The sequence below is a fragment of the Schistocerca cancellata genome, chromosome 4, assembly GCF_023864275.1.
Source record: "Schistocerca cancellata isolate TAMUIC-IGC-003103 chromosome 4, iqSchCanc2.1, whole genome shotgun sequence".
Classification (NCBI taxonomy): domain Eukaryota; kingdom Metazoa; phylum Arthropoda; class Insecta; order Orthoptera; family Acrididae; genus Schistocerca; species Schistocerca cancellata.
Window position 1 is genome coordinate 410760402 of NC_064629.1, and position 22317 is coordinate 410782718.

Sequence of the window (22317 nt, forward strand, 5' to 3'; positions counted from 1 at the left end):
CACCTGTGGCAGTAAGAAAGGACATGATATTGTGTCTGTTGCACCAAGGTGAAGCTGTCGGCGTGTGTTCTTGTTCAACAAGATGTGTAGCTGGAACTCTATGGACTGGCTGAATGACATCAAAGCCAAAATGAGTTTCCATGGCAGCAAGGAAATCCTGCAGTTCTCCATCCATGACTGTGTACTGCAGCGTAGTCCTCATGTTGCTCCTGAGCATGTGGCTGTATGCCACTCATTGACAGATAATGGCCAGGTGACCCATTTGCCGCAGGTCCAGCAGTTTTCTACATGATGCAGGCATCGGCTTCTGTTGTGCTTGCTGCCACATTCCATACAGGACTGCAGATTCTTTGATGTGCGTGACATCTCACAACCCCAAGGAGGGAGGGTGTTTCTGACCTGCTGAGTGACCAGTGCTTGCAGCAGTGACTAACAACCTAAGTAACTTGAGTATCATTTGTAAGAACCTGCTGAGCTTTCAAAGCAACCTTGAAAGATTTTGCAATTTGAAGTACTTCACCAAAACTAGGATCATGTTTAGTTAAAGCTTTTATAGTGACCTCCCTGTCAGGAGTAAGGTGCACAGTCACGCATGGAATCAATGATTCCACAAAGAAAACCTTACAGTTGTGGCACATGAAACTACACTTGCTTGTGAGACCCTGCAAGCCAGCAGCTGATACTGTACATGCCTGCCCGTGTTGTTTATGATGCTGATTAAGCTGGAGCCTTGCTGGAGCAAGGTGTATCAGCTGACTGTAGTATTCAGTTAACAGGGCACAGAGATCACTGAAAGACAATTCACTGGCATCTGAGAGAGGTTTAATTTTTTGCACCTCTTCTTATAAACAACTATTAGAAGACAAAGGCAAAGAACTATGCTCCCCACCAGAAATGTTATAAGCAAAGCAGTTAAGTTCAAAATGATGATGGTAGACTTCTCAGCTCTTTGACAACTGGTCAAACGCAGTGAATGGCGATGGGAGCATAGCCACGACCACTGACTGATGTATTTGTTGCTGCTGAGACATGAGCAGGAGAAGAGTAGCCTGTTGCACCTGAGCTGCAAACTGTTGCTCTTGTAGCTGCTGCAGTGACATCTGTTACTGCCAAAGTTCCATGAACGTTGCCGTAAACATGATAGGGTAAGAATTTGTTGCCACTAAAGTGTGCATTCCTTTCACCATTGTGTAATGCATGAACAAACCCAAGGTTGTCTTGAGTGGAGCACTGTATGAAAACTTCGAATGTAAGCTAAAAACTCTGTGTTCAGAGGAGGGTTGAAATCTGAATATCAGCTTGGTGAGATTTAACTGAGCTCACTGCAGCATACTACAGTAGACGGGCCCACAGTCGTTTACTTAGCTCCATGCTGCTACCAGCTCGGACCATGTGACCCTGTGATTGTGCCTCAGGTGGCATTGGACAGATGCTAACTTATAGTGCCTCAGATCCACTCTCGATATTCTTTCCTGGTGGGGATTTTATAAGCGGCAATCAGAAGGTTTCTTTTTGAGGGAAAGTTGTAGCGCATATGCAACACAGTGCACCTCTGTCACCTGTTGAACATCGGTGGTTGTTGAGGATGTCATAATTTATTTGAACATTTGAGACCCCGGGAGAAGCTCAAGTTTTGTGTGTTTCAGTTTTTCTGATGTTATCTGTAGTATGACATTATTGGTATGTTGTGTTGTCAGGCCTCACATTCAAGTTTATGATTTAGATTGTTTACGGTTTACATAATCACACTTCATAAAGTCCATGTTGCTTCCTTCCACTCTTTTTATAATTGAAATACCCATTCAGCTCTCTTTATGTTGTAGTGAACAAATTATTTAAACCAAATTGAAAAAAAAAATGCTTTTGGGGTTACATAATAGACTTAAAATCATATTGTTTTGCATAATTAATGTTAATAAAATCAGTTTCACTTTGATAATTAGACCTGTGAAATAAAGTTGTAAGTCTATCCCTGTTGGCACTTTCTTGTAGCACTTGCTTGTGTGCATGCACGTCTCTGACCCTATGTTTCTATGGATTAGTCTGTACTGGTGTTTTTGACATTCATAATTTGTTAATGTATCCTGATTGAAATTTGGTGTAAGAAAAGTGTTACTTCCTGTATCTGTACATGTTGATCCCAATATTGTAATAATTGTTGAAATTTGCTGATTAGGTGTCAATTTCCACCCATTTTACTAAAAAATCCTGAATGAATTTCTTCTGTGGTATTATCAGTGGAGAGGAAATACACAAACATGTTTTTGTGTGTGCAGCGGTCTGTGGCACCTTCCTCCCGTCTGCAGAAAGAACCAGAATGCAACCTTGTTAAGGGTGATTTGCCAGCTGGACAGACAGAAACTGCCTGTTCAACACCTGCACCAGTGCTTTCGGACACAATAGAGGAGCCCGAAGAGTGTCCTCCGAAGAGACGAACACTACATTCTCTCTTAAGTGTGGAACAAGAGATAGTTCAAATATTGGCAGAAATGCAAATGAAGGTACTGTACTGCAGCTTAAATGTTTTGAGTGTAATTACCAAGTAACACAAACTCAGTTTGTAGTTGTGATTCTGCTGTTTTGCCTGTAACTTACATGACAACTCAGTTTTCTTCATAGGAATACCAACTGGCTTGAAAAACATGTAGATTAAACCAAAATAACTACACTGAATGTGAATAATTTGGTATTGGCTGTTATTACATATAGACATACTATCTATTAGTGACATGTGAAAATTTGTGCCTGATCGGGACTTGAACTCAGATTTCTCTCTTCACAATCAGTCACATTAACCACTTTGACTATCCGTACATGCCTCCTGGACCAGCTCAAACTTCCATATGCCTACATCATTGTATCCTAGTCCCCTACATTCATAATTTGATGCTCACAGCATTACTCTTTATTTCTGCACCAGTAAGAATGAGTCCAGGAGGTGTGCATGGATAGCCAAAGTGGTTAATGCAGCTGCTTGTGATAAATGGGAAATTTGGGTTCGAGAAATTTTCATGTGTCACAAGTTGGTAGTATATCTATACCTAATAAGGCTGAGCCAAGGCATTCACACTCAGCGAATGTAGTTCGAACTAATTTCATACAGTCGTTGATCGTTAGAAATGTCAATCTCTTTCCATCATACAAGTAAGTATTACACACCAAGTTGGGCAAAAAGATAACATCATTTGGTCATGATTTCTCAGATTCTTATTCTCACGAGTGTGGGAATCCAGAGTAATGCTGCAAGCATTAAGTAATAAATGTAGGGGACTGCTGTGCAAGGATGTAGTGATATGTGGAAGTTTGGATCGGTCCGAGAGGCATGTGTGGATAGCCAAAATGGTTAAGGCAACCATTCGTGATAAGTGGGAAATCTAGGTTTGAGTCCCAGTCTGCACAAATTTTTATGTCCCTAATAGGTCGTGTATCGATACCTAATACTGCTGATGCCATGATATTCTCACTGAAGTAATTTATTTCGAAATAGTTTTGTAGAACTGTCAATAGTAATCTCTCTTCTTTCAGACATACAAGTAAGAAGTAGATTAAAACTGAATCAGCTGTAGGAGAATGTCACAGATTTGAAAGTCATTAGTGAAAGACTTAAGAATGTAATTGATGGAACTGGAGTCAAAGGAAAGACTCAAAATAAGCTGTGTTCAACATGTAGTATGTGAACACAATTGGAGAAGTACTTTTAATAGAATATGCAGATGAAAGTAAATGAGTAAATTATTGCTTTTATAATAGCAATGATTGTGTTCACCAAAGGTGGGTGCCCAACAAATGTAGCAGGAAGGAATCTCCACTGCCACGCACATCTGTACCTAAATGGAAGTGGGCTTCCTGCACATTAGCTACAAACTCTTCACAGAAATCTCTAAAATAAACTCCTTAAGCAACACGTGAGAAATAATAATGTCATTTACAATGAAATGAACACCCTTAGCTGCTTATAGGCGTTGACATACGCCAACGGGTTAGGTGAAAATGTGTGCCCTGACCAGGACTTGAACCCAGGATCTCCTGCTTACATGGCAGACGCTCTATCTGAGCCACCGAGGACACAGAGGATAGTTTTCATGGGAGGTGTGCCAGAGATAAATCCCTGCAAATTCTCAACGTATTGTCCCGCACTAAATTCGTAGTGCCCCCGCCCATTATACTCATTACTCGCGGTGCATTGCTGATTCCCGTAAGAGTTCGGGCACGGAAGAAGAAAATGGTCAAGTGGCCGGTGAGCCTTAACTATATATATACGAAGATGGTATCTGTTCTTTCAGACATGTCTGAAAGAACAGATACCATCTTATTATATATATAATGTCATTTGTTGAAATGAAACCAAAATATACTCAGGTTTGGTATCCAGAGAAGGTGTGGCACTGATGTAAAGTCCTGCATCAATGCTACTCTAACACAGTAGATGATTATTAACTAATCTAATTGAAGTTCAGTATGGAGAGAGTTTAAATTCAGTTTCTCAATAGGCAAACACTTTGAATGTTACCCTGTGAACTATTTGGTGGATGTATCAAACTGTTTCGGGTTTCAGCAGTGTTTGTGGTGACAGATTTAAGTAATGGTTGGGAAATGTCCTATTTCAGTGTCTTATGTGAAAGTACAAAATAGATCACGGTGTGAGTGCTGTCAAGGAGGCGAGTGACCATGCTTTTTGACACTTTCCCGACAATAACTGCTTCAGGGGTTAACAAGTGTCACATCAGATAATGTTGTGAAAGCTGCATAATATTTTAACAAGGCAGCTGCCCATCATCCTCAGGCACTTACTTACTTTTTTGCTGTGGCTCATCAATTTATATGCTGGGTTGCCAGAATAGCACAGTCACCAAAGAGTGAGGCTATAATGTCATTGTAGATGAGTCGTAAAGAACGTCAACATCAGGAGCCCCCGCTAGAGAAACAGGCCACTATCATTGCACGTATGACGTGGGCAAAGTGCAGCTGCAGAATGCAGCCCAGCATGTGCACGGGCAGAGTGTTGGCCAGTGTTGGCCCCCAGTTTAAGTTTCCTAACTTTGATTTCCCAGTAAGTGTTGACTCATTGAATTTGTTCGACTGTGGGTGACAATCCCTTAGTACTGCCGGTGCTAGTTTGCATGCCTTGCTAACTTTTAATCATGTGCCTCTGTTGATCAGGTTGTTAACTGTATGTATCTCCACTGTTTCTTGGATGATGGAGCTCCAATAGATGGAGATGGATGAAAGGATCTTTGTATTTCTGTAGTTCTTGCTATGTCCTGTGTCCAGGCAGTGTTCAGCAACAGTAAGCTCTTATGGTTGACCTAATCTGGTGTAACATTTTTGTTCATCACATCTATCTTTAACAGTGCAACACGCCTGGCAATTATACGGTATCGCACACTTGCATCAGATTTTATGTGTTTCTGGTCGCCTTAGACCTAGGTTGTCTTTAGCAGAACCCAACATCATTTGCACTTGCTTTGGAAGGCAGAAGACACACTTAGTTTGATGTTTCTTGAATAGCTTGACAGTTTTAAAGCACATGGCACCAACATAAAGTAGAAAAACTGTCCTCGTGCAGTTCTGTTTCTTCTGGCTGTTCTTGAAGCTTAGTGCATTCTGGTTGACACACATTTCAGATCTGCTTATCAAAGTATCCATTGTGCACAAACAGAGTGAAGATGGCTAAACTCTGCTGATTGGCTCTCTGGATCAGAGATCTCTGTGAACTAATATCCGTAATACACTACTATGTTGTGATGGGTGGTGGCAACTTGTAGATATAGGTCAGTGTGATTTGGTTTACAGAACACATAGTGGCCCAAGGAATCACCTTTTTTCTGTTGGCCAAGACATCTAAAAATGAGAACTCTCAATTTTTCTCCACTGCCATTGTGAAGCAAATGCTCAGCTGGAAGGAGTTCAGGTGTTAAGGAAATGAAGGGAATGTTGCTGTCCCATGTGGCCATACCACAAAGGTGACATCCACATACCTCCAGAAATGTTTAGGTTTCAAAACTACTGACTTAAGTGCTTTGTTCTCAGTCTTCCATAAAAAGTTTAGCTACTATGGGAGACACAGGGGGATACCCATAGCAACAAAATCGAGGTAAGCATATGCTTGAAAAGATGTGAGATTTCCTCCTCCAGCTTAGCTCATATGATGAGCAGCTGTCTCATTAAAATATTGTTGAGCTCTCACATTATCTGACAAGATGCCTGTGAACCACTAAAGCAAGGAAAAACAAGTTCTAACTTGACCACAATAACAAAGTGACTGTCAGTTAGATTTGTTAGTTCAGTTCACATGCATAATGTGGGCACAGCAGCAACAGCTGTGTAGTTCAGCACTGAATTCCTTTGTATATTTGCTATTACCATTGCAGGATCACAAGAACCTGAACATTTTTTCTGTTCACATTCACTTTATCTGCAGGCTTTATTTTGCATATTATAAAGAAATCAACTCAAAAAAAAACAAACCACATGACTAAATGAATTGCAACAGTTACATTAGAGACTTTGTCACAAGCAGAGCGATATGCCAATGGTGAACGAAAGAGTAGGTGTGACCAAGTTTGTTCTGTGGTTGAAGGTTGCTATGGTTTGCCCTTTTGTAAATAGCTAGCCATCCATCACTTTGTTATTCTAATTTAAGATAGAAATACTGGTAGACTTCCACATGGAACACATATTGTAATTGATAGAGTAAAAGTTGTCTGTTCAGCCAATATTCAAGCCAGACTTTAGCTAGTTTCCACCTTAGTTTGCATCATGACTCATCTCAAACCTTCAGTCACCTGTACCTTTCTTGTACCTTCCCCTCTCCCACCTCATTATTGTAGTGTCAACATGTCTTCCAGAAATAAAGCTAATACGTGTTTGTTTTCAGACATATTGAACTTGAATGTGTTTAGAATGTACCATAATATGCAATAGACCATAATATATTCAATAAAGTTGTTTCATCACAACAATACAGCAATATATATTTTTTTCGATAAGTGGCGTTATTTGCGTACACAGTCCTGCCATTTCAATGTGACCACCATCTATGTCTGCCGTCAATGTGCAATAACAACTCACTCACGACAGGTGGCAACACTAGAAGTGGAGGGTATATAAAGCATGTCGAGGGATGTGGGAAACAGTACAGACACTGCTGCAATGCATACATGGAGTGATTTATCTGAATTCCAAAAGGGCATGATTTTTGGCTTTCGAGGCACGGGTGGAAGCTTTTTGAAATGCCTAAGTTCGTAAACTGTTTGCGTGCTGACATGGTTAAAGTATGCTGTGCATAGCAAAATGGTACTGTGCAAAACTGGCACCAAGCCAACTGTGGTGTACCATGGGCCATAGAGGACAGGGGTGAAGAGCAACAATGGAGATGTGTATGTGTGAATAGATGTGCAACTGATGAGCAGCTAACTGCTCAGATGAACCAAACAGCTACCAACAGTGTCTCTTCTAATGACCATTCAGTGAATGCTACTGTGTTTGGAACTCCACAGCATGTGCCTGGTTCATGCACTCTTGATGACTACTGTTCATTGCCAACTAAGGCTGCAATTTGCACACCAGTACGGCAACTGGATGTCCACTGAGTGGCAACAGGTGACCTTTTCAGATAAATCACATTTATGCTCCATTGGACAGATGGCTGTTGGCATGTATGGCATGAAACATCTCAAAGCAAACACCATGCAACAGTTGTCAGAGGGATCCAGGGTAGAGGAGGGGGCATCACAGTCTGGAGGATGTTTTCGTGGCATTCCCTGAGTGATTTTGTTATTATGGAGGGACAGTGGCTCAGTACAAGTATGCATCTATTCTTAGGGCCCATGTCCACCCAGCATGCAGTTTGTTTTTCCTCGGCATGATGGCATCTAGCAGCAGGGCAATTCAACATGTCACCTACCTCACATTGTACATGCTTGATTTGAAGATCATCAGGATGAGTTTGCCATACTTTTGAGGTCACCAAACACCATAGGTTTAAACCCAATTGAGAATATGTGGGACCACCTTGCTTGGGCTATATGTGCCATGGATCCTCAGCTGAGAAACCTAGCATAGCTGGCCATGTCACTGGAGTTGGCATGGCTCCAAGCCCCTGTCAGTACCTTCCAGAGTCTCGTTCTCTCACTTCTTGCATGTCTCATTGTGGTCCATGCTGCAAAAGGTGGTTATTCGGGCTCCTGACAGGTGGTCACATTAATGTGACTACAGTGTAGTTGTTAGGTGTTCAACATTGAGTGTTCTGAATATCAAACCTATTTCAATTATTTTATAATGTAATTAGTATTTGGTCTGAACATGTCTTAAAATCTTGGTGACTCATGCCAATTTTTTAAATATTATTTTCATTGTAACTTGCCCTGGAACAATGCTTGACCACAAATATACACTTCCTGTTCATAAAATCTAAGCTGAGAACTAATGAGGTATGCAAAGCAAACATGTTTTACATATTTTGTCAAGAACCTTACTTTTGTTCGATAGGTACTCAGGCTGCAAAGCACAACTGTTATGAGGTGTGAGGACAGTATCTGACATTAAATTGGAGAGAGAGAGAGAGAGAGAGAGAGAGAGAGAGAGAGAGAGAGAGAGAGAGAGAAGATTGGTTTGTCTGTGTGTGTGTTGTGTGTGCGTGTGCGTGCGTGTGCGTGTGCATGTGTGCGTGTGCGTGCGTGTGCGCGCGCATACGCGCACACACACACGCACACACACACACACACACACACACACACACACACACACACACACACACACACACACCTTTTCCTCCGTAAGATCTTAATTTTTTTCAAATATATTGTTATTTTGTCATATTTGTACATGGATGTTAAATTTTTTATTTATGTGTTCAGATATAGTTTGTTATTAAATTTATGTCACTGATGAAAATTGATTTATATAATATGTAAAATTTAGAATTGTTACACTCCTGGAAATTGAAATAAGAACACCGTGAATTCATTGTCCCAAGAAGGGGAAACTTTATTGACACATTCCTGGGGTCAGATACATCGCATGATCACACTGACAGAACCACAGGCACATAGACACAGGCAACAGAGCATGCACAATGTCGGCACTAGTACAGTGTATATCCACCTTTCGCAGCAATGCAGGCTGCTATTCTCCCATGGAGACGATCGTAGAGATGCTGGATGTAGTCCTGTGGAATGGCTTGCCATGCCATTTCCACCTGGCGCCTCAGTTGGACCAGCGTTCGTGCTGGACGTGCAGACCGCGTGAGACGACGCTTCATCCAGTCCCAAACATGCTCAATGGGGGACAGATCCGGAGATCTTGCTGGCCAGGGTAGTTGACTTACCCTTCAAGAGCACGTTGGGTGGCATGGGATACATGCGGACGTGCATTGTCCTGTTGGAACAGCAAGTTCCCTTTCCGGTCTAGGAATGGTAGAACGATGGGTTCGATGACGGTTTGGATGTACCGTGCACTATTCAGTGTCCCCTCGACGATCACCAGTGGTGTACGGCCAGTGTAGGAGATCGCTCCCCACACCATGATGCCGGGTGTTGGCCCTGTGTGCCTCGGTCATATGCAGTCCTGATTGTGGCGCTCACCTGCACGGCGCCAAACACGCATACGACCATCATTGGCACCAAGGCAGAAGCGACTCTCATCGCTGAAGACGACACGTCTCCATTCGTCCCTCCATTCACGCCTGTCGCGACACCACTGGAGGCGGGCTGCACGATGTTGGAGCGTGAGCGGAAGACGGCCTAACGGTGTGCGGGACCGTAGCCCAGCTTCATGGAGACGGTTGCGAATGGTCCTCGCCGATACCCCAGGAGCAACAGTGTCCCTAATTTGCTGGGAAGTGGCGGTGCGGTCCCCTACGGCACTGCGTAGGATCCTACGGTCTTGGCGTACATCCGTGCGTCGCTGCGGTCCGGTCCCAGGTCGACGGGCACGTGCACCTTCCGCCGACCACTGGCGACAACATCGATGTACTGTGGAGACCTCACGCCCCATGTGTTGAGCAATTCGGCGGTACGTCCACCCGGCCTCCCGCATGCCCACTATACGCCCTCGCTCAAAGTCCGTCAACTGCACATACGGTTCACGTCCACGCTGTCGCGGCATGCTACCAGTGTTAAAGACTGCGATGGAGCTCCGTATGCCACGGCAAACTGGCTGACACTGACGGCGGCGGTGCACAAATGCTGCGCAGCTAGCGCCATTCGACGGCCAACACCGCGGTTCCTGGTGTGTCCGCTGTGCCGTGCGTGTGATCATTGCTTGTACAGCCCTCTCGCAGTGTCCGGAGCAAGTATGGTGGGTCTGACACACCGGTGTCAATGTGTTCTTTTTTCCATTTCCAGGAGTGTATTTTGTACTGAACTATCTGTCAATGATGAGAATTTTGTCAAAGCTCTCAATACCTTTCTTTTTTAATATCTGGGTTCTGTTTGTTCATTTAAGGTGTTATTCAGATTTTTTTGCCACATGTGTATAGATTTCTACTTCCTCTAAGATGCTCATGTAGCTTCCTTTTTCTGCTGTATGATAAATGAAAAGATTTGAGCTTATGTGTGGGTACTGTGGTGTGTCCGTTTTCTCAAAGATGGATATTAAATGTGTAGTGATTGTTTTGGCTTTTGTTTATATGTTCTTTGTACCTCGTATCTTCATTTCTAGTTTATGCTCTGTCCAGAAGCTGATTTTTACTTTAGTATTTCAAGATGTGTTACTTACTTTTGAGAAATATTTCCCATGTATCGTAGTGAAATGAATTTTTTTGTCTTCTTTCTTTCTACTAATGTGAATGTTGTTTGCTAATGTTTCTTTCTACATTTGGCCATAATTTTCCTTCTGTGTTTTATCAATTATAGTCAGATTGTAGCCATCATTTGCTACTTCAGCTTTAATTTGATCTAATTCTGTCTTCATATATTCTTCAGCAGGGGGAACTCTAATCGTGTGATCTATCATATTGTGAAAATACACTGTTTTATGTGCTAGTGGGTGACAGTATGAGTTACTACTAGTATTTTTGTGTCTGTAATCTGATTGGTTACATCCACTATAATTTTAATTGTATATTTTTTGGTATGTGTATGGTATTGTTTAAGCAATTCATTTAATTCTTCTTTTAGTAACTAAGTATGCTGGGCTATTTATGTAATTTACTAAGGTATAATAGGAATACCATTTTGGTGTATTTTCAATTGTGCTCTCAGTTTCGGTACTTCTGGGTTCATAACTACGCAACTGCTCATTTCCTTACTAGGAAGTAAAAAAATCACATTTACTAACTGCTTGTTTAATAATTCTCTGAAATTTGTTTGTTGGTTTTTTCTGCAATCTCACAGTGTCATTTACTCTGAAAAATTCTTTTCTTCTTAAAAAAAATGGAGTCATCTTTATACATAACTACAGTTGTATTGCTTTTGTTGCTACTGCATTATGTTATTGTAATTTATTGATTGTGCGTTTCTAAGTTAGTAATTTCAGTTCATCATTATTATTATTATCATTTCTTTACTTTCTCAGACGTTAAGTCTGGTTAAAAATGGAAAGTGACGCAGACCTTGATCAAGCGTCACTTCCTTTTAACTGTACGGTATATGTTATATTGCATTTCGGAACTTTCGGGTAATTGAACATGTATCAATAATTACGGATTTCTGTAGTTGTATATATAAGTTTGGATGTAGCTGTATTGCATTGATGTACTGGTGGATATTGTGTGGTATGACTCCTGTAGTTGATAGTATAATTGGTATAATGTCAACTTTATCCTGATGCCACATGTCCTTTACTTCCTCAGCCAGTTGGATGTATTTTTCAATTTTTTCTCCTGTTTTCTTCTGTATATTTGTTGTATTGGGTATGGATATTTCGATTAGTTGTGTTAATTTCTTCTTTTTATTGGTGAGTATGATGTCAGGTTTGTTATGTGGTGTTGTTTTATCTGTTATAATGGTTCTGTTCCAGTATAATTTGTATTCATCATTCTTCAGTACATTTTGTGGTGCATACTTGTATGTGGGACCATGTTGTTTTATAAGTTTATGTTGTAAGGCAAGCTGTTGATGTATTATTTTTGCTACATTGTCATGTCTTCTGGGGTATTCTGTATTTGCTAATATTGTACATCTGCTTGTGATGTGATCTACTGTTTCTATTTGTTGTTTGCAAAGTCTGCATTTATCTGTTGTGGTATTGGGATCTTTAATAATATGCTTGCTGTAATATCTGGTGTTTATTGTTTGATCCTGTATTGCAATCATGAATCCTTCCGTCTCACTGTGTATATTGCCTTTTCTTAGCCATGTGTTGGATGTGTCTTGATCGATGTGTGGCTGTGTTAGATGATACGGGTGCTTGCCATGTAGTGTTTTCTTTTTCCAATTTACTTTCTTCGTATCTGTTGATGTTAAGTGATCTAAAGGGTTGTAGAAGTGGTTATGAAGTTGCAGTGGTGTAGCCGATGTATTTATATGAGTGATTGCTTTGTGTATTTTGCTAGTTTCTGCTCGTTCTAGAAAGAATTTTCTTAAATTGTCTACCTGTCCATAATGTAGGTTTTTTATCTCAATGAATCCCCTTCCTCCTCCCTTTCTGCTTAATGTGAATCTTTCTGTTGCTGAATGTATGTGATGTATTCTATATTTGTGGCATTGTGATCGTGTAAATGTATTGAGTGCTTCTAGGTCTGTGTTACTCCATTTCACTACTCCAAATGAGTAGGTCAATATTGGTATAGCGTAAGTATTTATAGCTTTTGTCTTGTTTCTTGCTGTCAATTCTGTTTTCAGTATTTTTGTTAGTCTTTGTCTATATTTTTCTTTTAGTTCTTCTTTAATATTTGTATTATCTATTCCTGTTTTTTGTCTGTGTCCTAGATATTTATAGGCATCTGTTTTTTCCATCGCTTCTATGCAGTCGCTGTGGTTATCCAATATGTAATCTTCTTGTTTAGTGTGTTTTCCCTTGACTGTGCTATTTTTCTTACATTTGTCTGTTCCAAAAGCCATATTTATATCATTGCTGAATACTTCTGTTATCTTTAGTAATTGGTTGAGTTGTTGATTTGTTGCTGCCAGTAGTTTTAGATCATCCATGTATAGCAAATGTGTGATTTTGTGTGGGTATGTTCCAGTAATATTATATCCATAATTTGTATTATTTAGCATGTTGGATAGTGGGTTCAGAGCAAGACAGAACCAGAAAGGACTTAGTGAGTCTCCTTGGTATATTCCACGCTTAATCTGTATTGGTTGTGATGTGATATTATTTGAATTTGTTTGGATATTAAGTGTAGTTTCCCAATTTTTCATTACTATGTTTAGGAACTGTATCAATTTAGGATCTACTTTGTATATTTCCAATATTTGTAGTAACCATGAGTGGGGTACACTATCAAAAGCTTTTTGGTAATCAATGTATGCGCAGTGTAGCGACCTTTGTTTGGTTTTAGCTTGATATGTCACCTCTGCATCTATTATCAGTTGCTCTTTACACCCTCGTGCTCCTTTGCAACAGCCTTTTTGTTCTTCATTTATAATTTTGTTCTGTGTTGTATGTGTCATTAATTTCTGTGTAATGACTGAAGTTAATATTTTGTATATTGTTGGTAGGCATGTTATGGGGCGATATTTTGCTGGGTTTGCTGTGTCTGCTCGATCTTTAGGTTTCAGATAAGTTATTCCAGGGAATGTGTATGGGTCTGCAATGTAACTGTTAAATAATTTAGTTAGATGTGAATGTGTTGAGGTGAACTTCTTTAGCCAGAAATTTGCTATTTTATCATTTCCAAGGGCTTTCCAATTGTGAGTAGAATTAATTGCTTGGGTGACTTTGTGTTGCAAAATTATCACTTCAGGCATTTGTGGTATCATCTTGTATGTGTCTGTTTCTGCTTGTATCCACCGTGCATGCCTGTTACGTTGTACCGGGTTTGACCATATGTTACTCCAGAAGTGTTCCATGTTTGTTATGTTTGGTGGATTGTCTATTTTAATGTGTGTGTTATCTATTGTCTGGTAAAATTTCTTTTGGTTTGTGTTGAATGTTTGGTTTTGTTTCCTTCTATTTTCACTTTTTTTGTATCTTCTAAGTCTTTTGGCCAATGCTTGTAATTTCTGCTTCTTTTCATCTAATTGCTCTATCGCTTCTTGTTGTGAGATTTTACCTAACCTTTTTCTTTTTTTTCTGACATTTCATTTCTTATAAATTGTGTTAGTTGTCCGATGTCTTTTCTCAGGTTTTCTATTCTGATCTGTAGCCTGTGTTGCCATGCTGGTTTTGTGGGTTTCTTCTGTGTGTTGGTTGGTTCTGATCTCTGCCTAGTGTGTATATTTAGTCTAGTGAGTGCTCCTATATAAACAAGTAGTTGTAACTCTTCCATAGTTGTGTTTTTATTTATTTTGTTGTGTATGATTGTGTTGATAGTTTTTATTGTTGTTTCAACTTGTGGGTTATTTGGCGGTCTATGCAAGAATGGTCTAATGTCTGTATTTGTGTCTTTGTATTCTATATATGTCAGCTGAAATTTTTCTTCTATATCTAACATGTGTGTCACTTCGTGTTCTATTTGTGCTTGTTCTGGTGGCTGTCTTAAGATTTCGTTTTCCTCTGATTGTTTCATTGATGCGTGTTGTTCTTTGTTTGTTTGCTCTGGTGTGTTTGAGTCCATTACTGTATTTTCTTCTTCTTCTTCTTCTTCTTCTTCTTCTTCTTTTTCTGATTGCACATTATTTTGTTCCAGTATCTGTTGTACTTGTTGTTTGATGTTTTCTAATTCTGACTGGGGTATCCTTTTATTTTTGATTATTACACAGATCTGATCAGCTAGTTGTTGTTCTGTTAAAATTTTTAATTCTGGATATCGGGTAATAAATGTTGTGTATACTTGTGATCGGAATCCAGTTGTGTTGGTTCCTAGGTTTGTTGCTTGGCAATAACAGAACATGAGGTGTCGATTAACTTGATCTTACCATCTCATCCTCTGTCTTTGTTTTATTATTATTATTATTATTATTTTAAAAGTTTTATTTTTCTGTACTTGCTTATTAATTCAACCTGCATATTTCGTGATTATGTGGTTCTGTTTCATTGTTGGCAATTTTGCTATATCTAATCTGACTTTGCAATGGGCAATTATGGGTTTAATATTATCATTATCTGTAGGAATTATATTGCAGCTTAGTCCTTTATGCTCTTATTCTAAATCGTTACTGTCAAAAATTTTGTGAATATTATTGGCCAGTCTTTCATAAAACTTAACATTTGACTTGGGTTTGTCTTTTTCTTGGTTTTATTTATTTTGTCAGTCAGAGCAGTAAGCTTCCTGATGTGTTTTTGCCTGACCACATCAGTTTCTCTATATGCATATTTGGACAGTGTATTCACTATTAAATCAAAATGAGTATGAAGTAAATTTTTCCTAATTTCATATATGCTAAGTAAAGCAATTTGTTCAAAAAGTCTTTATATTTGTATTTTTCACTACTTTTTTGTCTCAGCTGCTATTGTTAACTTTTTTAAAAAGCATTTTGCCATGGTAGTAGTTGCTGTAATATAATATTGCAGTGACACTGGCAAATATTTTCTTAGATCACTTATAAAATAAAATTTTTAGAGGAAAAAATTCAGTGGGGAGATCAAGTCACTTATTACTGACATTATGTTCTTGCTACACTTTTTCTGTTTAATTGAAATAGTGACAAAAATGAATTTCATAAAAAAAAAAAAATGAGCAAAATGCACAGCAGCCTCAAATTTACCACCAGATAAAAAAATTCGTATGTATAAAAATAGCTGATAATAAATAGTGTCCATAAGTTTGGCATATTTCAGAACCCAACCTCAGATGACTGTATAATATGTAACTCATCAGTTCACCCACTAACATGTGAAACAGCACATTTTCACACTATGATAGATTGCTTGATTAGAGAAAATTTGAAGACAGAATTAAATACAATTAAAACTGTATTGCAAATAATGGCTACAATGTGACTGCTGCTACAATGGCAGGTTATCAAGATTTAAGTGAGTTTGAACGTGATACTTTAGTTGGCACACAAGCGGTGGGGCACAGCATCTCTGAGATAGCGACAAAGTGTGGATTTTCCCATAAGGCCATTTCACGAGTTTACCGTGAATACCAGGAATCCGGTAAAATGTTAAATTTCCGACATTGCTACACCCGGAAAAATATCCTGCAAGAACAGGACCAGCTACAACTGAAGAGAATCATTCAATGGGACAGAAGTGCAACCCTTCCACAAATTGCTGCAGATTTCACTGCTAGACCATCAGTAAGTGTCAGCGTGCGAACCATTCAATGAAACATCGTCGACATGGGCTTTCAGAGCCTGTCCACTTCTGTACCCTTGATGACTGCACGACACAAAGCTTTATGCATCACCTAGGCCCATCAACACCGACATTGGACTGTTGATGGCAGGACACATGTTGCCTGTTCGGTCAAGTCTCGTTCGAAATTGTGTTGAGAGGATGGACGTGTACAGGTATGGAGACAACCTCAGGAATCCATGGATCCTGCATGCCAACCAGGGGACTGTTCAAGCTGGTGGAGGCTCTGTAATAGTGTGGGGCGTGAGCAGTTCGAGTGATATGGGACCCCTGATACATCTAGATAGGATTCTGATATGTCTAGATAGGATTCTGACAGGTGACATGTACTTAAGCATCCTGTCTGATCACCTGCATCCATTCATGTCCATTGTGTATTGCGCAGGACAGTGTGACACCCCACACATCCAGAATTGCTACAGAGTGGCTCCAGGAACACTCTCTTGAGTTTAAACTTTTCCGCTGGCAAACAAAGTCCCCATACCTGAACATTATTGACCATATCTGGGATGCCTTGCAACATATTGTTCATAAGAGATCTCCACCCCCTCATACTCTTGCAGATTTACAGACAACCCTGCAGGATTCATGGCGTCAATTCCCTTCAGTGCTACTTCAGACATTAGTCGAGTCCATGCTGCATGTCCATGCTGCATGTCCATGCTGCATGTCCATGCTGCATCATGTTGCGGCACTTCTGTGTCCTTGCAGGGCCCCACACAATATTAGGCAGGTGCAACAGTATCTGTGGCTTTTCAGAGAGAGAGAGAGAGAGAGAGAGAGAGTGTTTGTGGTGGATTAGTATTACGTTTGTATGCATTTCATACAATTTCTTGTGGCTGCAGAACAGCATACAAAAGAAACATTCTTTTCATTTATTTTATAAATTAATTTCTTTTTTGTGCCAGAAATTAAATAATTTGTGTGTGTGACTGGTACCATGACCAAATTGCCTTGGCTTGGATGGTTCCAAATGGCAATTCAAATTTAAAGTAATTAATAATGACTTTGTGATAATTTCATACACTAATTAATAGAGGCCTGCAAACACGTGGCCATGCTGAAGAAGACCAATGTTTCCTCACCTTATAACATAAGTGAGTGAGCACTTGGTTGTGGCAGCGTGTATGTCATGTGCTTGTGCACAGCTATGCGGATATCATGCTCTCACATTCACTTGCACATAGGGTGTGAATTTGTAGTGTGCTAATGTGTGATGCACTTTGCTTCCATCCAGAGTTGAGCACATTTATTTATTATTTGTGACTAACAAATAAAGATATTTATTTGAAATATTATTAATTTACACTGATAAAAGTATTTATTAGTTATCTGTGAATAAAAAAATGTTATGAATAATAGATATTTCTTAAAATCCAATTACATTTATTACTCCAATTCTTTGTCATTTATCATACACTTTTATTTTTTATCGCTTTTAAATTTAGTTTTCAAAAAGCCTCATTTTTACAAACATCTCATCAGAAATCTTTTTTGATTTTCAAATAGTTGCCTCTGTGACACACTAAACAAAATATGTTCTGTACATGTAAAGAGAATATCGGTGCATTATAAATCCTGAAATCATGGGTAATGATACAAGACTTTCAAATCACAGTTGTCTTCAACAAAACTTGAGAAATCATCAACTCTGCTGCAGTTTTCTGCAAATTATTTATTCTGATTCGACGTTACCTTCACCTCTCAAGTCACGTTCAAAATAAAATCATCTTTTTATGACAGAACTTCATTTGAAACCCATGACCCAGTTTCTTCACCATTTCTTTGGCTATTGTGTGTCTGTATTTTGTTGGGAGCCTCCCTAGGTCTTGGACAGCAATGCTGGTGCTCTATTTGCATATATATTGTGGGTAAGACATTGCTGCAATATTTACAGTTGGTGTAGATATATGGGAAAAGTCTTCCAATTGTCTCTTGACACTTAAAAAGAAAAAGGTGCAAGTGTGCTGCAATATTATGAATCTGCATAGATGCACATTGCATTGAAAAACTATTCCATCATCTGCTGGAAAGCATACTTAGAGTTAATCCCAAAACTTTTTCAAATGACTTTGGATGTTCATCAGCATTCCATGAACATTTTAGTAGAGTTTAGATTATAAGTCTATTGATATTAGTCGTTAGCAGCCAGCGAGTTCTTGCAGGGTTCACTCATTTTTTAGCACTACAAACATCAACAGATTGCATAATTATGAGGACATGCTGAAATGGAATGCTTTCACATTTTTTGTGTAAAAACGCCTTAAGTCTTTAAAATAAAACACACTTTATTAACATTCTACAACTTTATACTTCATGTATACATATTTCTTCCTTTAGTTAGTTTGATGACAAACACATTTCTCTGAAGGAAAGACCAGGTTGTTGATACCGTCACTGTGGAATGTCTGATTTTGTTAACGGGTTCATGACCTCCCCTCTTCTTAATTTGTTGATATGGTCAGTGTTGAATATTTGAAATTGTTGTCAGAGCCATAACCTCACCTCTGCTTGCACCACTTCATCATGATCAAAGTGAAGCTCTTGAAGGTGTTCTTTAAGTTTTGGAAACAGATGAAAATTGGGTGGGACTAAATTGGGACTGTATGGTGGAAGGTGGATGGCAGTGAACTCAAGGTGTTGGAATTGCAGATGTCACAGAGCTCATGTGTTTGTCACAGAGCTCATGTGTGGCATGGCATTGTGATGCTGAAGGAGAGGGTGCTCCATGTGTTGACGAAGTCTTTGAAATCGAAACTCGATTACAGCACGCTGTTTCTTGCACATCAACATAGTTCTGTTACACACCACCTTGTTACATGCTAAAGTTTAGCGCCTTCTAGTAGCAGAGGGCTGTGAATATGTAGACATGAAGAATAAAGATATAAAAAGTTAATAACATATGTTTTATTTAAAAAGCTTTAAGAGTTTTCACAAAAAAATTTGGAGGAATTACTTTTCAACATGCCCTTGTATATCAAGGATGCACCCATATTAGATGTGTTAGCACTCTAAGTAAAGTATTGGAAATTAAGAGATTTTGTTGATTGCATTCTTTAGCTACTTATGTAGAGTACTTGTGCATGTTAACAGGGGGAGGGAGGAACTGGAAGAGAGAGACACAATCGAATGGGTCTATGTCGGTAGTGTAACTGCTGAAGCTGTCCGCCTATAAGTAATATTAAGTTTCATTTGCTGTGTTGTAAATCACGTAGAGCCATGCTCAACCCAAAGGTTGGATTGAACACTGCAGTGGTACACTGGGCATGATGGTGTGCCCTTGATTTCCTCACACCGCTGAACTGAACAGCTAGTTAGAGAGAGAGAGAGACCTACATTTCAGCATCTACTCCAAAATGTGGTGCTTGCAACTTGGCTTGACATTTTTGTCATTGTTTAAGGTGAAAGAAGTGATAAGTAATGGAGAAAATAGGGCAACCAATAGAGGATCAAACCCAAAACCTTTTAGTTTTGTAATCTTGAATTTCACCCACTGAGCCACAGAGGTACATTTCTGTACAAACCATTAATAAGCTATTTATCAAATAGAAGCTGCAGTGAACCAAGGGAACAAACACTAGTCCTAGAATTCAGTACCCAAAGTAAACAAAGAAAATACAGTGGCTTACATTATTAATTATTTAAATTACAAATAATTTATTCATAAATAAATTTGTTTGAATTATCTACATATTTGAATAATGACCTAGTTAGAAATATATTCGAATAAGGATCATCTCTGCTTGTCACTACACCTTGTGCATCCTTCCTCTCTCTGGTCATTGCAGTTAATGCTATCAACTGTAATTAGTCTTATTAAATAATGTGCTTCATTTACTCATGAGAGCCTCCAGTGTAGCTGGATTGAAATTATTTTTCGCTAATTTTGAACAAACCAGACAATTACAATTATTTGTCATGCGTGTCAGCGTAAATCTTTCAGTTTGTTCTCTTCAAAATATTTCTCAACAGCAGAGTGATTATGGCTGGAGACTGAGTGTGAGTGTTATTTCATCAGCTTTCATTCATGAAAATTTGTAGTTACACAGCTTAATTGATGACCTTCCGAAACATTCAGTATTGAATTCTCACTTTATGTTTCATTATATGCAATCATACTCATTTGCTGTGATAATAACTGATGAATCTCAGGCATAAAGCATGCTTGCCAGGCCAGTTAGTGTCACTACATTGTGACAAAGCTGTATAGTGTCTATGTTTCCTCAGCAGCTTTCAAGGCTATGTGCCTGTTGCCTCCACATTCAGTGAGTGAGTGCTGCATGATACCAAATGAAGCTGTATGATACCAACTGAGGAGACTACTGAGTATGAGCTTACATGTATGAACTGAATGATGGGCAGTGAGTGTTACTCATGCAGTTTTGCCACGCAGATGCAGTGCCCTACTAATTAAGCTGTAGATTCATTGGTTGATTTATATTCAGAGTTACCAGTATCTTAAAATTCGCTGGGAGGTAGCTGGTACTAATCTTTAATACTCATGTGGTCTAGCAGTTCTAGGCGCGCAGTCCGGAACCGCGCGATTGCTACGGTCGCAGGTTCGAATCCTGCCTCGGGCATGGATGTGTGTGATGTCCTTAGGTTAGTTAGGTTTAAGTAGTTCTAAGTTCTAGGGGACTGATGACCACAGATGTTAAGTCCCATAGTGCTCGGAGCCAATCATTTAATACTCATGTCAAGCAATTTGCCACATTGTTTAAGGCAGCTGACTCACATTTGATGGGGTTCTTATTTTCCTCCAGCTATTCAGATGTACGTTCTATAGTGCCTTTCTCTTAATTTTTCGAGTATATGTTGTATGGTTTCTAGCAAATGATTGTGCCTGATTTTCTTCCCTGTCATTGTCTACTAGGAGCTTTTACTACTGAGCTTCTTAGTGATGAGACATTAATAGGAACAGAAAAAAATATTTTATTTCCAGTTTATGTGTTATATCCCTCCAGTTTGCTTTTATTTTTTGCCTATTTCAGAGTTATTTTTGGTCAATTTTTGTGTTATTTTCTGCCGATTCTTGCTTTATGTTGCCAATTTTGGTATAAATTTGTGATGGCTAATTTTGGAAGTACTGTATGTTCCTATTTTTGCCTTATTTCTTTTCAATGTTACATTGAAAATTAAAACAAACCTACCAGTTACATTATATTTATTGACATCACACCACGTTTATTTATGATATTAAAAATGAAGCAATTTATATTAAAATCACTAAATCCAATCAGTTAAAAATGTTGGTAATCATACACTGTTGAAAGTTTTCGAAACAAAGCACTGTCATAACTTCAAAGTTTTCTTTCGAGACTTTATGCCTTTAAACTGTCAATACTTCACTATAGTGTGAAAGCAGCTGTCTAAAGTCAAAATTTGATCAGCACAGTACTGACATTGGACAATATCCACATATCCTGCTGGCATGGAAATTTGCTTTTCCACTAAATTATAAGGCATATGTATCCACCAGAATGTCTTTACATGGCTGAGCCCTACCTTTCTAGGTATGCATATCTGTTTGACATAGCAGCATTAATAGAGCTCATTGTTGAAGAGCCCTTTGTTGAAGCAAGAACCTAGAACTGTGAACACAGACTTAATACATGAATCTGTGCCCATAAGAGTTGTTAGTATAATTTGCAGGTGCAACCCAATGCATTTCAGCATTCCCTCCATCTCTTCCTGAAGAATTTGTCCCAATACAGTTAATGTTTTAACAGTCAACATCACATTTCCCAATATTTTTGTGAAACAAATCATACCAAGAACAATACAGTTTGGGAGATCTTTAATGTTGTGTATCAGTTATACTGCATGTTTTTGTAGTTCAAAAGTATACTATGGCCCCACAAACACACAAATCACACCATACCCACTTGGTTTACTTGTCAGCCAGTCACAGCTCAGGACACATGATGTCACACAGATGTGTTTCTGGTGGTAGAACATAACACTGGG

At 39.1% G+C, this 22317-nt stretch overlaps 1 protein-coding gene across 9 annotated transcripts in view; it reads left to right on the forward strand.

The window, feature by feature from the left end:
- Positions 1-22317, forward strand: part of LOC126183366 (uncharacterized) — a 505494-nt gene that overhangs the window by 138949 nt on the left and 344228 nt on the right. For all 9 annotated transcript variants that reach the window (XM_049925289.1, XM_049925286.1, XM_049925287.1 and 6 more), the window contains exon 3: positions 2277-2501. In XM_049925289.1, coding sequence (XP_049781246.1) covers positions 2277-2501 — 225 coding nt within the window. The remainder of the gene's footprint in view (positions 1-2276; positions 2502-22317) is intronic.